A 17,556-nucleotide genomic window follows, 5' to 3' on the forward strand; every position below is an offset into this window, starting at 1 on the left:
CTTCTTTCCCAAGCAAATTAGCAGGGACCTGGATTGGAATTGGAGCAGCCAGGACTGAAACCGGTGCCCACATGGGATGCTGGTACTATAGGCAATGGCTTAACCCCCTGTACTACAGCACTAGCCCCAGTTCTGCCTTTCAAATACATAATTTTTTTAAGAGAGAATCAAAGTACTTAGCCCCTTATGCATAGTAAATATTAAGTAAGTGCCACTCCCTCTTTCCTTTTTCTTTGTAAATAATATTACCTGCTTGCCAAATCTCTAGTGTCCACATAGCCATAAGACCTAGCCAGTGGGCTGGGTTAAGGGTTAAACCAAGATTGCAGTGAATGAGGTAGCAAAAGCATGTGCATTTAGAAACACTGGTTATAGAAGTGTGTGTGTGTTTATGGTTTTTAGGTTTGAGGTCTTGTCATTCAGCAAAGTTGGAGGTACTACAGAACTAACGCCTCACATAAACTTCCAGAAACAACAACAAAGCCCAGCATTTCTGTCTGCACCAAGGAAAACAGTCAAAGCAGCTAAGTGGAGTGAAAACAGTGTTATCTTTATTTCCCGAAAAACCCGGTTTTTAACCTGAGTGTCGTCAGCACAGCCAGTAAATGTCATTTAAGAAACAGTAGAGTGGGGGCTCAGAGCATGGAGTCCATAGTCAGACTATCTGGGTTCAAATCCCAGCTTTCCTGTTTATCAGCTTCATGACCTCAAGGCAAGCTACTTAACTTCTCTGTGCTGTGAATCAAAATAACACCTACTTCAGAAGGGCGGCACAGTGCCTGGTCCCACAACAAGTGCTCATTGTGTCCATCTGCAGTGTGGCCTCGACAAGTTAACCAAGCTTCTCTGAGTCTTGGTTTTCTTACCAGGACACTGGGCGTTTGCAGGCCTACTACAAGACTAAGGGAGAAAGTGTATGCCATGGAGCCTGACAGCTTGGTGCAAGGTCCACAGTAGCTTCTTTAGTGACTAAGGAAACCGAGAGCATCTATGTCCTCCATGCGGCAGGCACACTTGGGGCGCTGAGGGCCAAGTCATAGAATTTGGGACAAGACAGGGTGGGCCAGGAGAGCAACTGGAACAGGGTTCCTTGCTCTATCACCTCTGTCACCCTGGACCAGCCTGGAGGCAATTCTAGCTGTGCCAGAGAACTAGTAACCGGCCAGGAACAGACTGGGGTGGATGGGCAGAGCCAATTCAAGAATTAGAGGCAACTTGGAGGCAGAGGGACAAGGAGGCTCCTCTTCTGCTCTGAGGTGGGAGCTGGGGCAAGGCAGTGGACGACCCAGCCATTCTCATCAGCCTCACCGCGGAAAAAACCAGCGTGGCACAGGAGGTGAGGGCAGTTTTGTGAACAGCCCACCATCAGCGGGTGTAAGGGGCAGGGCAAGTTCTCGGCTCGTTTTGGTAACCTCTCCCTTGGTGACAGACAGCCTCACCATGGCCACATGAACACAGCTGGCAGGGACCAAGACTTTGTCCCAGTCACCTGATACCTTCTCAGGGTTGAGCTGAGATACTCCGGCCAGTGAAGCACAAGCAAATGCCAAGCAGAGTGGGGTTTGAACGTAACTGATCATGTGTCAGTCTCTGTTTCCCAGTGGGGGAAATGCAGCCGTTTCCTGAGCAAGTGGGGGTTGGGGCCGAGTTGCCACCCCCACTCCTGCCTGGAGCTCACCCTCCCATGGGGCCTGCTGCTCTGTCCTTTCTGCTTTTTCCCTGCACAATTTCACGCTTTGTCATTGCTCTTACGTTGCTTCCTGTGTTTGTGTTGGCTTTGCCAAGTCCCTTTCAAGCTTTCTGAATGCAGAAACACACCCTCTTGCCCCTTTGTGTTCATAGTGAAGAGACAACATGATCTAAGGAGAGAGTCTTTGCAGGGCCCTTGTGTGCCAGCCTTGGCTTTGCTGGACCTCTGTCAAGCTCCTTCATTTCTGGGTGCCCCTGGCTCTTTGTCTGTAAAATTAACAGTAATATTAGAATCCCCTTAGTCTGGGGCCCTGTTTGGTCAATAGTCAGGTTCCTATATTTTGGTCAATAGTCAGAAATCCCTTCTGTCAAAAGGAAGATAGAGACACCTTTTTCTGTTTCAGCTGTAATACCATTCTCCCATCCTCCTGTATCAGGCTTAGGGTCTTCTTTAGCAGAGTTGGTACTCACAGAGACAAATTACATGCTTAGGGCTGGGGTGAATGGGAATGGAATAGAAGCAGGAGAACAAAGAAACCAGGAAGAGAAGAAAGGGGTGTGAGGTGTATAGCTAAGGGACCCATAAGGGTCCTAAAGATAGCTCCCAGAGGCCAAAGCTTACAGTCTCCCATCCAAAAGGTGCTGCCCCTAAAAATGTCACATGGGCCAGCCACACACTTGAGTTAAGCCACAGTCAGCGTTCAAGTTCAGGCACCACAGATCACAGTTGACGCATTTTTTCTTAGACAATCTCTGCCCCACCTTACAAAGATGACTTTGTAAAGTCCTGACTTACGGGACTCTATGCTTTTATCACCAGGAAACGTCCAGAGGTTGTGACGGTGACCGGATGGAAGGCGCCAGTTGTGTGGGAAGGCACTTACAACAGAGCCATCCTAGAAAATTATTATTCCAAACAGAAAATCACTGTGGGGTTGACAGTTTTTGCTGTTGGAAGGTAGGTGTTGCTAAAAAAAATTGTCCTTGACTTTTTCTTGTCCCAGGGTCAAAATGTTGTGAGGGGTCCCTGGGACTCATGGAGACTGCTCATGTGTTGTCTGAATGATGGGAGAGGGGCATGCTCAAGTGGAACCATTTCAGTCTCCTATCTGCTGAGGCTCCCAGAGACTGAGAACAAAACAATGCTAGGGAAACCCACCAGTCCCTGCTCTGAGTTGGATCTTGGCAAAACATACCTCAACACTCACTGAACCCAGCATCAACAACATACTTGCCACTCTTCTCTGGCCTCCACGGCTTCCAGTGGGAATTCCAAAAGTGCCAGCTGGTAGATGACTCAAACGTGTATCATTCTTTTCTTTTGTGCTCTCAAGGCCCCAAGCCCAAGGACAGAGGGATTTACAGCAAGTTCTATGTACAGAGTGGCCTAGGCATTGTGGCTTTCCATGTTGGAGCATGACTGACCACTCTTCCATAGGTTCCTCAGGTCACTTCTACCTTATCACATCCAGAGGCCCTGGCCCTGGGGCCATTCAGAACTTCCGCTTACAAAGGCTGGATGTGCTCCGCTTTCAGCTTCCATTTCCTTGTTAGAACATTTGATGCAGAAAAACAGCAATCATTCCTACTTGCAAGTTATAACTGTAATATTAGGTTTTTAAAACAACCCACTTTGGAGCAGATGTTGTGGCGCAGTGAGTTAAGCTGACACTTTCTACGCTGACATCCCAACTGGACTGCCAGTTCAAGTCCCAGCTGCTCCACTTCCTATCCAGTTCACTGCTAATGAGCTTAGGAAAGCAGCAGAAGATGGCTCAAGCACTTGTGGGAGACCCAGATGGAGTTGCTGGCCCCTGGCTTCAGCTTGACCCAAGCTGGCTGTTGTGGTCATTTGGGGAGTGAACTAGCTGAATGGAAGATTCCTCTCTTTCTCTGTCTCTCTCTCTTTCCCTTCCCTGCCTTCTATCCTCTCTCTTTCTCTTCATTCTACCTTTCAAATAAATAAATCTTAAAAAAAAAAAACCTGTTTTGATTTTTTAGAGAATTTTACAATACTCCCTCCCTCCACCCAAGAGTTCAAATCCCTTCCTTCATCCCTTCCTCCCTTCCTTCTTTACCTCTTTCTGGGCCTTTCCATCTACAAGTCTTACGGAAAAGCCACATGGAAAATTGGTTCCCTTGCCTTGTACAATGAGAATTGAAGGCTCAGGTTGATCTGAGCTTGCGCTTTGTGTCAAGGAAGGACCTAGAAGAAAGCTCTGTGGAGATTTGGTAGTTCTTCAAAGATACCTTCCCCACCCCAGAGCCCTGTGGCCATTGCTGTTGCTGTTGTTACAATACTAATCAAATTCTAAAGTCGCTGAATGTGCTGATTTTAGGGACCCGATTGTGTCTGTAATAGGAAAGGGTGACTGTGGAGTTTTGACTTTTTTACTAGAAGAATCTGTACCATTACGGGTCTGGAGCTAATGCTCAGGTCACCTAATCCTTTAGCACAAAAGGGAACAAGCACGCCACACTGCAGATTGATTTGATTCTGGTGTTTCCAAAAAGAGCAGCACATTGCCCACTGCACCACAAAGACTACCAACTGCAACTCTGCAGAACTAGACTCTAAGTCCCGGTGAACATGCTGTGCCCTCAGCGCTGACAAGGGACAGCTGTTTGGAAGCACCAGCAGTAAATCCCACAAAAAGTGGATTTGGACTTTTAGGAGGTGTGATGTTTTGTTTTGTTTTGTTTTCAAATAATAACTATGCATGAAACCAATTGCAGTGCCTTAATCTCTAAATAATATTAAACCTCACAATGACTCTCATCCCCATCCATAACCCACACCAGTATTGTTTCCCAAGCACCAGTAAATTTTTCTAAACATTCCAGAGTACCGAATAATTTCCTGGCCACAGGCCACAGAACCATGTCAAAGTCACTTTTTGTACTGCTCAGATATATTCTCTCCACTTAAAGAATCAATACTATAAACCCTTGGGTCTCCAGATGCCAACATTAAAAACACAATTTATTTTGTTAGCAAAGAAAGGAAATCCAAGCAGTGATAAACAGAAAAAAAAAATGTTAGTCACATTACTCACAGAAGATCACCAGTGGCCGGTCGTGTGCTCAGCAACTTAAATTCAGTCCACATGCAAGTACATGAGGTTTGGGTTTGGATGCGGTGTATTAAGCCATCTGATTTCTTCTTCCTCTTCCCTGCAATCTCCATAGCATGGCTTGACAAGATGAACTGTAGCGTGGGCCTACAAAATATATCAGTGGAATGTTTTTTTGAATGAATAAACAAATAGTTAAAATACCATTGTATAATTATTAAAATTGCCAAAGTCAGAAATACGGACAACACCAAATGCTAGCAAGGATGTGGAGAAACGGGAGCCCTCATTCACTGTTGGGAGCTGCTCTGGAAGACAGCTGGGTATTTATTATAAAACTAAACATCCTGTCACCATGAGACCCAACAGTTGAGCTTCCTGGGATTAATCCAGATGAGTTCAAAACTGCGTCCACACAAGAACCTGAACATAGATTACCACACCAGTTCTATTCATAATTGCCAAAACTGGGAAGCAATCAAGTTGTCCTTCAGTAGATGAATGGAAAAATAAACTGCGATACAGTCAGACCATAAAATACTTCTCAGTGCCAAAAAGAAATAATGAGCTGTCAAGCATGAAAAGACATGAAGGACTCTTAAATGCACATTACTAGCGAAATAAGCCAATCTGAAAAGGCCGTATACTGTATGACTCCATCCATATGACTATGGCAAAGGCAGAACCATGGGGACAGCAAAAAGATTACCCAAGGTTGGGGAAGGGGAGGGAGGAAATGAATAGGCAACTCGCCAAAGCCTATGGAATTTACAACTCCAATGTAAGCTCTCACCCAAAGGTGATAATGACATACCAATGTAGATTCATGTATTGTAATAAACGTACTATTCTGGTGCCTGGATGTTCATAGTGGGGGAGGTTGTGTGGTGTATGGCGGGGTAGGAGATATATGGGAATTCTCATTACTTTCAGATACATTTTGTTGTGAACCTAAAACTGCTTTAAAGAAATAGTCATTTTTTAACAAGAAGAGGGCAGGCATTTGGCATAGCAGTTAAGATACCAGCCAGGACACCCACATCCCATGTCAGTGCCTGGGTTTGAGTGTCAGCTGTGCTCTCAACTCCAGCTCCCTGCTCACGTGCACCCTGGGAGGCAGCAGGTGATGGCTCAAGTACTTGGGTCCCTGCCATCCACATGAGAGATCCAGACTGAATTTTCTACCAGTTGCTAACTAAGACAAAGGAGTAAGTAAGGTTCATGTTAGTAACTTCCTAACAGTTAAAGGTGGTATTTGAGATTGTGCAGCCTCTGGGTCTCCTAAATATTGCACCACAAATTTAGGAAGACTTAGGCACCCAGGCACCCAGAGCATTAGAAACTGCAGGCCTCCAGATGTAGGAACAGAGCCTGCTACTAAACTTACTGCAAGGCAGAGCAGTTGAAAACACATGCTTCTCAGGCTGGACAGCTTCCAAGAGCAAGAGGACAGGGCTGTGCGTGCCCAGTTGCTCTTCCCAAACTGGCAGTCAGCTAAGTCATTCCACCCCAAGGACTGAGTGACTGCATGGTGGAGAGTAGCCAGGAGTGTTACACTAACAGATGTCCCTCCACATGAAAACACACATCTGGGGTGGAAAGAAATTGTGCTCCTAACTGTAAAATGAGACAAGATGATTATAATAGCATGTGGTCTCACATGGAATCCTAAAGCCTTAATTGTTTTGCGTTCTTCTTTGTTTCAGATACATTGAGCATTACTTGGAGGAGTTCATAACATCTGCTAATAGATACTTCATGATTGGCCACAAAGTCATATTTTACATCCTGGTGGATGATGTCTCCAGAATGCCTTTGATAGAGCTGGGTCCTCTACGCTCCTTCAAAGTGTTTGAGATCAAGCCAGAGAAGAGGTGGCAGGACATCAGCATGATGCGCATGAAGACCATTGGGGAGCACATTTCAGCCCATATCCAACATGAGGTTGACTTCCTCTTTTGCATGGATGTGGACCAGGTCTTCCAAGACAACTTTGGGGTGGAGACCCTGGGCCAGTCAGTGGCTCAGCTACAGGCCTGGTGGTACAAAGCAAATCCTGACGAATTTACCTATGAGAGGCGGAAAGAGTCGGCAGCATACATTCCATTTGGACAAGGGGATTTTTATTACCATGCAGCCATTTTTGGAGGAACACCCCTTCAGGTTCTCAACCTCACCCAGGAGTGCTTTAAGGGAATCCTCCAGGACAAGCAAAATGACATAGAAGCTGAGTGGCATGATGAAAGCCACCTGAACAAGTATTTCCTGCTCAACAAACCCACTAAAATCTTATCTCCAGAGTACTGCTGGGATTATCATATAGGCCTACCTTCAGATATTAAAATTGTCAAGATATCTTGGCAGACAAAAGAATATAATTTGGTTAGGAATAATGTCTGACTTTAAATTGTTATCGGCTGATCTCTGAAATTGAGAGAGTAGTGTTCTGGCTACTTCCTCAGAAAAGTAACACTTAATTTAACTTAAAAAAATACTAACAAAACACCAACACAGAAAACACATACTTCTTTCTCCTTGTAACTTTGAGCCTTGTAATATGGTGAAAATGAACCTATGGTAATCAGATGTACATTCCCAGTGATTGCTTATATTTTCTGGGTTTGGGGAAAATACCATCAGCTGAACCAAAAAGAATTTGCTATAGAAACACTCTACATGTGTTGGATAACATACTGGAGAAGAGGGTGCTAAGGGAAGTGTTTGGCAACAAGATATGGCTATGGCAGGGTCGGGGGAGTGTCCCCTTGATTTCAACGTCTTCCTGTTTTGGGGAGTCTGAAGAAACAGAGTTGCTTTGCAGCAGGTGAACTCTCCGTGGTGACACCATTTACCCTGGTCATCCTCAAAAGCTTCAAGCAGATTGCTTCACGCCATTTGCAGTCCCTTTCCTCCTCAGGATGTTTGGCTTCCTTGCAAAAGGCTGGTGGCGATTCCAAGTGGCCATCATGGTCCTTAAGGAATCCATGAGCTGGTAGCTGCACAGTGTGAAGTGAAACAGAGCCTCAACACGAGTCTACCATGAAAGAGCAAAGAGAGTGGAAATGGAGATGGGCTCATTTGTGGGGCAGTGCCATCCTGGATCGGCGCTGACACATATTGCAAATCCAGGCACTGAGTGGGAAGCGTTGTTGGTCATTTCCAGCCTCGTTGACTCCATGACTAACGGAGCAGCAGGCACTTGAATGGAAGCTTCTTGCTTTGCTCAAGCTGCAGTCTGAGACTTGCATCTCTAGATCCTTGGTGAGGCGAAGGAGATGATGTCAGAGAAGGGGAAGACTCAGAGTAGATTGGAGAGGCTTCAAGGAGTTACTATTTCCAGGGCCCGGACGTCCTTAGAGGACAGCCAGTCAGTCCTTAGCTAGTCCTACCACCTGCTTAAACCTCAGGGGCCCTCATAATATCAGCTTGAAAGGCTGATACCAAGGAATGGATAAGAGAAAAAGCCCTCCCATCAACAGACTCAGGTTTTCCCCTGCTCCATCTGCACTGTGGAAGTATAAAGACCAGATATATTTGACAAAAGTGGTTAACTGATTTTATAACAAAAGCATGAGGAGATAACAAGAGTCAGTCATCTGAAGGAACAACTTAACATTCAGTTCCTTTCTCTAAGAGAAGCTGTGAAATCCTACATATTATTTAAAGTCAGTGTAAAGGAAGCTTGGAGGCAACATTTACATATATTTTATTTGTGCTCCAGTTTAAGTCATCCGTCTCCATTTTCAAACAATTTATTTGAAGAGCCATTGAACTGGCTTGACATACAACGCAATAGGCTGCTTTGATAAAAAGGAAGCCTACATTTTCTATTGTTTCATTATGCCTCCTACTCTCAATTCTTGCCGAAGAAAAGTCTCACATCTGACAAAACAAAACAAAAATCCTCATTTAGTGGGCTTTGAAGAAGAAAAAGGCCACCTTACATCACTTAAGAATCTGGTTTCTCTGTTACTCAGATTGTCTTGGGTCTGGTCTATACTAGAGGAGTTCAATGGTTCAAGTCTTGAACCAAAGAATCACCTGTCCCAAAGTCTACAGAAAAGGGCTGATGTTTACTTTGAGAGAATTTCTTGATTTTTTTTTTTTTTTACTCATTTAAATTTATATCCCTAGTGGACAAATTCAGTATCTCATTAATTGATATTCTTAAATGTTTTTTTAAATAAAATTCCTGATTTACAATTGAATAAATTATTTTCTCAGTATAGTCTGGTCTGGTCATGGATTATGCATTTTCTCCCAAAGATGTTCAGAATTGTTAATTATAGAATTTTAGGTTCTTAGACTCAAAAAAACCCCCATGCCCTTCTGAAAGTATTCTTAGTATTACAAAGATAAACAGGCCTGAGATTCATTCTCAAACTTTTATTTGTTTCTTTAAATTTCTATTTTCATTTTGTTTGAAAGTCTAAAAGACAAAGGGGGAGAGGGAGAAAGAGAGAAAGAGTTTCATTCCTTAGTTTATTCCCCAAATGCCTGCCACAGCTGGGGCTGGGCCAGGCCAAAGCCAAGATCTCAGAACTCAGTCTGGGTCTCCCACGTGAGTGTTAGGGATTGAAGTACTTGAGCACATTTGAAGGATGCTGGACTCAGAAGCAGAGTGAGAACTTGAACTTAGGCACTCTGATTTGGGATGCAGGCATCACAAAGTGGTGTTTTAACTTGCTGTGCCAAATGCTTGCTCCCATTCTCAAACTTTGTAATTTTTTTCCCCAAAGAAAAGTTTTATTTAAGGAATACAAACCTCATGCATTTCCTAAGTACAACTTTAGGGATATAGTGATTCTTCCCACTGTACCTGCCCTCCCACCCACTCTCCCACCCCTCCTCCTCCTCCCTCTTCCATTCCCAGTCCCATTCTCCACTAAGATCCATTTTTGATTAACTTTATACACAGAAGACCAACTCTATATTAAGAGTTCAACAATTTGCATGGAAAACAAACAAAAATAAAACAAAAAAAGTGTTCCTCGATAGTCGCCATTCCCAAACTTTTAAAACAACAAATGCTTATAAAGAGCTTTCCAAAGTGATGCACTGAAATAACTGCCAGTGGGAGAAACGTGAGGAAAAGGCTTGGCCCTGAAGCCCAGGGTGGGGCACCAGGCAGAGGAAGAAAACAATGCTATAACTGGATCTGGGAGCTATTTGTCCTGACTTCTGGCCAAGGGGAAAGGCTAGTTTTTCAGCAGGTCTGGGCAGTTGTACTTACAAGGGTACTTCAGAAAGTTAGTGGAAAAAAATGGACTGTAAAAGTTAAGTTTATTTTGTTACAAAAAAGTTCTGAAACCTGTGCATAGTTTTTCCATAATATGCATTTTACATTAACTTTTTGAAGATCCTTTGAACAGTATAAAGAATAAAGACTGATGCAGTGAATTTTGCTGAATATAAAACAGGGCTTGATCCCTCAAAATAGAGAACTCTTCTCATTTTATAAACGAGGAAAGTGAGATTCCGAAAGGGTAAGCTACTCAGCTGGTAAGTGGCTGAGCTGGGGAGCCAACCTCCTCCTTGTGAGATGCTCACAACGACAAATATGACACAAACATATAGGGCCACATTTCTCATCAGGGAAAATGCAACTAGTAAAAGGATCTTACAAAGGGGGATTTTTGCCAGGAATTAGCATTTCAACAACCAGACCGCTTCTAGGCCTGCGCTAGGTGGATAGAAGCACCGTGGGCCTGCACTGGTGGTGCTATGGCAGCCATGATCCGGCAGGGGCATGGACAGAAACAAGTTCCCTACCTACTCCTTCCACTCCACCTAGAGGCTGAGACCTCATGCATCTAGAAGGGCAGAAGTTTGTTCAAGGCCTGAAGGACATCTCTTTATCTTTGGAATGGCATGTCTTGGTCTAAATGTACAGTTTATTTAATGTTCCTTAAGTAAATGAATAACACAGAAACGATAGCATACTCACACGTGTGGAAGGTCATAGAAAAGGTGAATTATAACATACTTCCTACATATGTTAAGGAGAAATAAGAGTGTCAAGTCTGAGATTTGAAAGTGCAGAGCTAGGATTTAAACCCAGGACTGTCTGACTATAAATCCTATGCCCTTTCCATAGTTCTAGACTGCCTCCCTCTCTTACATGTGTGCATGTACACACACACACACACACTTTTTTGAAATTCATCCAACCTCTCAATTTCTTTGTTAGGCACTATAGAAAGAGAATTGGGTAGACTGAAGACTCTTCAAAGGCAGGGTGAGGGCCTAAAGCTGGAGAAGCAGTAACAGGTACAAGGTACAGTAAGTATAAAGGCAACAGGAGTATGGAGGAACGGAAGATGTTGGGAGGCAGAAATAGCCTCACAGGGGCTGGCTTTGACCTGAGCTTTGAAATGGGAAGGCATCACTGCCAAGAGTGGAAGGATTGAGGTTTCGGAGGCAGATGCACAGACGTGAAGATGAAGGGCTGCAATAAGACTGTCACAGAAACCCACGAGAGTGGTGCCGAGGCTTTATTTATTTATTTGCAAGGCAGAGTTAACAGAGACACACTGGGAGAGACACAGAGGACAGAAAGATCTCCCATCCACTGGTTCACTCCCCCAAATGGTCAAGACATCTAGGATTGGGCTGGGCTGAAGCCAGGGGCCAGGAGTTTCTTCTGGGTCTCCCACATGGGTATAGCGGCCCAAGCGCTTGGACCATCCTCCACTGCTTTCCCAGGCACATTAGCAGGGAGCTGGATCAGAAGTGGAGCAGCTGGAACATGAAATGGAGCCCATATGGGATGCCAATTGAGCAGGTGATCTAAACTAGCCCAAACAAAGTGAATTTCAGGTCTTTTACTAGAAAGGAGGAAGCATATCATAGGAGGAGCTGCTAGACAAGGGGGGGGGGGTCAGCTTTAGAGTGAAATTGACAATAGGAAAGGAAGCCCAAGGACACTGAAGGAAATCCAGTCAGTGGTGACAACCCTGAGCCACTGGATCCAGTCTTACCTATGGTCTGTACTGCCTGAGGGGTTTTCAAATGTGTGAGCCAATAATGCCACATTATTGTTAAAGGCAGTTGGAATTGGACTTTTTCTTACTTGTAAAATATCCCCCATTGAACTTCTCTGTCATTAGCTTCTTAAAGGTAGAACTATAATCTGCTTTTGCATCAGCTCAAGCATCTATTAACGTCACCTATCTCAAAGGCACTGCTTAGCAAATGTTTACTAAATGAGTGGATGATGTGTCAACCTTCACTCCCATCATGCTCCTAAGAAACGTTTTTTCTGTAATAACTTAAAATTTTTGGATTGTAGACTATGCCCTATCGAAAAGCAGATGCAGAGGCTGGCACTGTGGTGTAGTGGATTAAAGCCCCAGCTTGCAGTGCCGGCATCCCATGTGGGCGCCAGTTCATATCCTGGCTGCTCCACTTCCAATCCAGCTCTCTGCTATGGCCTGGGAAAGCAGTAGAAGATGGCCCAACTTCTTGGGCCCCTGCACCCACGTGGGCAACCAGGAAGAAGCTCCAGGCTCCTGGCTTCAGATCAGCTTTTGCGGTCATCTGGGGAGTGAACAGCAGAATGGAAGACCTCTCTCTCTCTCTCTCTCTCTCTGGCTCTACCTCTCTCTCTAACTTTTTCAAATAAATAAAATAAATCTTTAAAAAGAAAAAGCAGATGCATTTTTATCAAGCATCTGGAACGTCTTGTCCTGTAGTACACAGTACAGGAACTCAGGAATTTCAGTCTGGGCTTCAGGATTAGACTTCAACGTGGTGCCCAAACCAACTGGGTCCAGTGCTGCTGCAAGGTCAGTGAGGGATACATGGGATAAGTTTGCTTCATCAGCACAGAGCAGTGCTTCTCAGCCTGGGAATACCCTACTCCCACCCCCACCCCCCACCCCCGCCAACCACTGGTACTTTTGGTAATGGCAATGTCTGGAGGCATTTTTGCTTTGTCTGGGAGGGGAGGTGTGCTATCAGCACGGGATTCTGTTACACAACCTATGCACCAGACAAGCCCCCCATAACAAAGAATCATCTGGCTCAAAATGTCATCAGTACCAAGGTTGAGAAACCCTGGTATAACGTTCTCTTGGACTTCATTAAGAAATCAATATTGAGGAGCCAATATGCCCAATTCCCTTCTGTCATGGGAATAGTCCCCTGAGAGGCATCAAGGATCTCTGCCTCACTTCCTAGTTTTCCGTTAACATTGGCCGCTGAGACAGAAGTCATTCCCTATACTGGACACTAGAGGGCAGGAATTTCCAAAGATGTTAACCTATGCTAGTGCAGTGATTAAAACAATTCTTTTCTGGAACCGGTGAAGACTTTGTATATTTGCAAAAATAGATATTAATTTCACATATACATTTAAATGACTATAAATATTTAAAAGATGTGGCTGTGAAAAGCTAGCCAAGTCAGGACACATGTTTAGTGAATTGCTTGTAATTATTTGGAAACAAGAGGAAGTTTGAGTTAAGTGCATTTTTGGTTACAAGTAGCAGAAACATTCATGATCTGTATAAACCTCAAAAAAGAACTTCTTGGGAGGTTACTGGAGAATACCACTGAATACAAGGGAGAGTTTGATAAGCAGGCAGCGGTGTGCTGAAGCTGGCTTGTGAAGGCCAATTATACACAGTGTTTTCCACATCCCTGGTCATGGATGTCATGGTGGTGGCTTGAAATAGGCCCCTGTGCAGTTATTACACCACGGAGAAGTCAGCTAGCACTAGAATCAGGACTTTCCCCCATCCCTTCCCATTCTTTCTCTCTCTTCTCCTCTCTTCTTCTTCATTCTTTCTTTAAAGAGTTATTCTTTAAAAATTCACCAACACATCACAGCAACCAGGCCATGAGTAAGAACCTAGGAAGTTCAGGGCCTCAGTAGCTGAAAATTTGAGTTCTCCCTAGTGGTTCCCCATTAACGTGATCCAGCTCCACACTATCTCCAATCTCAGGAGTTCTTCCTTCAAAACTCTAAGTTCCTAGAAAAGAAAACCCAAATGCACAGCATCCACTCCTGCTCTCAACAGCGGAGGCCCTGGAGCAGGTTTACTGGGGGTGTGGTTACATTGTGGAGCAGTTCTCAGAGAACATGCTGCTGTGATCTAGGTGTCTAGCCTGTAACCTCTTCCCACTTAAGGCTGCCGGCTGTCAATCACTTCTTCCCGCACATCTAAAATACTCCCTCATACTATGACCCAGAAATGCAATGTAATACACTACTCCAGCAGACACCCCCATCTCCTAATAGCAGACTACTGAACCCACAGGTAATATCATAGGGCCAGGCTTCCTAGAGTCTGCTTATCCAGATGATAACCATTTCTTTGTGATCACTTAGTTCATCTGACTGTTCTGCAACCTGTAAAATAAATGGTAAATTTAGCTCACACCCAAACAAATGTCAGTCAATACTGACAGAGACATGGAAGAAAGGGGGGAGGACTCCAGTTTAAAGGAGAAAAGCTGTAGTTACTTGCCCAAGGTTGTGTTATAGTTTGAACATGGTTTGTCCTCAGCAGAACTCATGCTGAGATCTGGTCCCTGATGTAACACTGTTGAGAGGCATGGCATGGGTACCAGGGATTAATGAGTTGTCCTCTCATGGGATTGGATTGGTTACCAGGAAAGTGGGTTGTCATAAAGCAAGTCTGGAACTACCCTTTGTCTTCCTCACACATGTGCTCGTCTGCATGTACAACACTTGCCCTTTCCACTTTTCTGCCTCGAGTTGACTACCGTGAGGCCCTCACCAGAAGCTGAACAGACATGGTACCATGTTCTCAGACCTCACAATTGTGAACAAAATACATCTCTTTTCTTTGTAAAGTGCTCAGATGCCGGTATTTGTTGTAGTGATGAAAAACAGACCAAGACAAAAAGGCATTCTCGGGGCTGGCACTGTGGCATAGCAGGTAAAGCTGCTGCCTGCAGTGCCAGCATCCCACATGGGCACCGGTTCGAGTCCCAGCTGCTCCACTTCCCATCCAGCTCTCTGCTATGGCCTGGGAAAGCAGTAGAAGTGGCCCAAGTGCTTGGGCCACTGTACCCATGTGGGAGACCCAGAAGATGCTCCTGGCTCCTGGCTTCGGATTGGCATAGCTCCGGCCGTTGCGGCCAATTGAGGAGTGAACCAGCGGATGGAAGACTTTCTCTCTCTTTCTCTGCCTCTCCTTCTCTCTCCATCTAACTTTGACTTTCAAATAAATAATTTTTTTTTTAATAAAAAGGCATTCTCTTGCTCAGTGAGTCTCTGCCGCAAGTTTTCTATCAACACTAATCAAAGTCTTCATCCACCGTTCTGGTCCACTTCAGACCTACTGAAGTATGTATAATATGAGGGTCCAATGGCAGGGTAACTTGCAACCTTGGCCAGCTGAACTTTCTCTTGTCAGAGTCTCACTGGATGCTCACTGCTTTTACACTTGCTATCTAAAGGGGATACTGCCTCTCAAATCCAAAGAAACTCATAGGAGTTATGACCCCTTTCTTAGTGGTGGGGAGCATGTGGAGCGTTAACAGTCATGCCTGGGTCTCATCCCAGAGATTCCAATTCAATTAGTACAGGATGGAGCCTGGACATGGGGATTTTTTAAAAGCTTCTCACAAAATTCAAGTATGCAGCAAAGTTTGAATCACTGGCACAAAATACAGTAAGTTGCTTTGTGACTTCCCAGGTGTGGTTTTCTTTTTTCTCTTTATTATTTGGGATTTGCTAAGCTTGTTAGAGCTGTATATTTATAATTTTATTTTAAATAAAATTTGGCAAATTTTTCTATCATCTCTTTTTTTTGGAATCCAATTACACACATATTAGACTGCTTGATATAGTCCCATAGGTCACTGAGATTTTGTTTACCTATTCTATCAATTATTTTCCTCTCTTCACATGGAATGATTAACATTTATTTATTTTTCATTTCATTGAATTTTCATTCTGCAGGGCTCAACCTGTTGGTTTTCCCATCCAGTAACACTTTTATTTCAAATATAATACTTTTTAAAGATCTAGAATGTCCGTTGTTTTCGTAGCTTTTGATTGCTTTGCTGAGAATTCCTATCTGTTCATTCATTTTGACAAAATTTTCTATTAAATCCTTAACCATTTTTCATAATAACTGCTTTGAAGTCCTTGTTTATCACTCCCGGAATCTGAATTTATACTGTTTTCCTGGATGAGGGACAGCATTGACTCAAAGGGACACAAGGAAATTTATTGGTGTCACACAATGTTCTATGTCTTAATTAAGGTGATTGTTAAAACAAACATGTATAACTATAACAAACCCAATGAAATATAAACTTATATAGTTTTTTCATGTAAATTATATCTCAAGTAAAAATTTATTTTTAAAAATCTCTGAAACATAAAAGTAGCTTAAAGGAGTTCTATGTTTAAAAATATGGACAAAATCTGATTCCCTGGTAATGATAAACAGAAGTTACTGCCATGACAATTGTTATGATAACAACTATCTAATGCCTTCATCATCAGAACAGAAACTGATGACATCATAATTCACAGACGACTGAAATAACAAACACACAAACTAAAGAGTACAACAGAACCCATACTGGCTTTCTGATTCATGATTTTTCAAAGGTCTCAAAATGTTCGCTTTGAAAAATGTCCTCTCAAGATTCCCCACATATCTTTTCAAACTACTACACCATAAATGTTAAGATCCACCAGTGAGGAATCCATGAAAATTCCTACAAAGGAAAGGTAAGATATTATCCTTAATTTTAATCAAATTTAGCCATAGCCAGATCCTTTTTTGCACATGGACAGTTTCTTATTGGGTAGATTAAATAACACAAAGAAGTTTCATAATCTTGGTGACTAAAAATCTAAGGTCAACACACAGGTAACCTGAACATTACAGCAGAGCCTCTGAGTCAGTTTTGTATTCAAATACTTTTGAGAAGGAACATATGTTTTATGCTGCTATCAGTCTTACCTTTCTTGGAATGATCAGCTTCATTATATCATGTAATTAAAAATAATTAACAATGTTCTCCCTAGTATACAACCCTTTTGAGGTCAGGTAAGTATTTTCATAAATATCTTCTTTGCTAACACCCTGCCTAGGAAGTCAGGCTTGGAAGTGGCACTTTTACATTTCTTGTACTGTAGAAAGACAAATGAAGGTAATAAGATTGCTGGTGTCAAGGCCAGCAAAGGCAGACTAATGTCTTAAAATCTTCTCAATCTTAGCTCAAATAAAACCAAATGTTTCTACTGTTTCAACTCTATCTTCATATAGACAGACACCCAAGGAGCCGCAGTACCTTAACTGTTAGTCAATGTGTGTAAATCATGGTAAGCAGGCTTTACCACAGCTTACTCTGCATGTACTGTACTTTATTTAATTTCATCTGTTTCTTTTTCCTCCCAGGAAAGAATGAGATCCAAAATAAAACTAATTCTATTATTACTGATTCTATTGTCTCTATGGGCCTTGAATAGGGAGTATTATTTCAGGTAATTATAAAAACTTAACAAATATGTTATTTTGATGTTTGACAAGGATATGGTATATCAAAAAAGTGATGGACTCAACTTCTGAGTAATCAGCATTTAAATACATAAAACCAAATACACTGAAATATATCCAAAGGATATAAAAAAACAGCATAAACTTAGCCGTCAGCTTTAAATCCTTTGTTTCTAATGAAATCAAAGCTAGAAATAATTTTTGTAGCCCATACATATGAGGAGATTGTTAAACTATCAATCTGTGTAGTTTGGCAGTGTAGTGTTAGTAAATGTTACAAAGAAACTGCCATTTTGAAATAG

The 17,556-nt window shown here is 43.0% G+C and overlaps 1 protein-coding gene across 3 annotated transcripts in view; it reads left to right on the forward strand.

The window, feature by feature from the left end:
* The window catches only part of GGTA1 (glycoprotein alpha-galactosyltransferase 1 (inactive)), a 66,253-nt gene extending 57,274 nt beyond the window's left edge, over positions 1-8,979 (forward strand). For all 3 annotated transcript variants that reach the window (XM_062207633.1, XM_062207634.1, XM_062207635.1), the window contains 2 exons: positions 2,510-2,647; positions 6,470-8,979. In XM_062207633.1, coding sequence (XP_062063617.1) covers positions 2,510-2,647; positions 6,470-7,163 — 832 coding nt within the window. In that variant the 3' untranslated portion in view covers positions 7,164-8,979. The remainder of the gene's footprint in view (positions 1-2,509; positions 2,648-6,469) is intronic.
* Positions 8,980-17,556: the final 8,577 nt, after the last annotated feature.

The sequence above is a fragment of the Lepus europaeus genome, chromosome 12 (genome assembly GCF_033115175.1).
Source record: "Lepus europaeus isolate LE1 chromosome 12, mLepTim1.pri, whole genome shotgun sequence".
Taxonomy (NCBI): domain Eukaryota; kingdom Metazoa; phylum Chordata; class Mammalia; order Lagomorpha; family Leporidae; genus Lepus; species Lepus europaeus.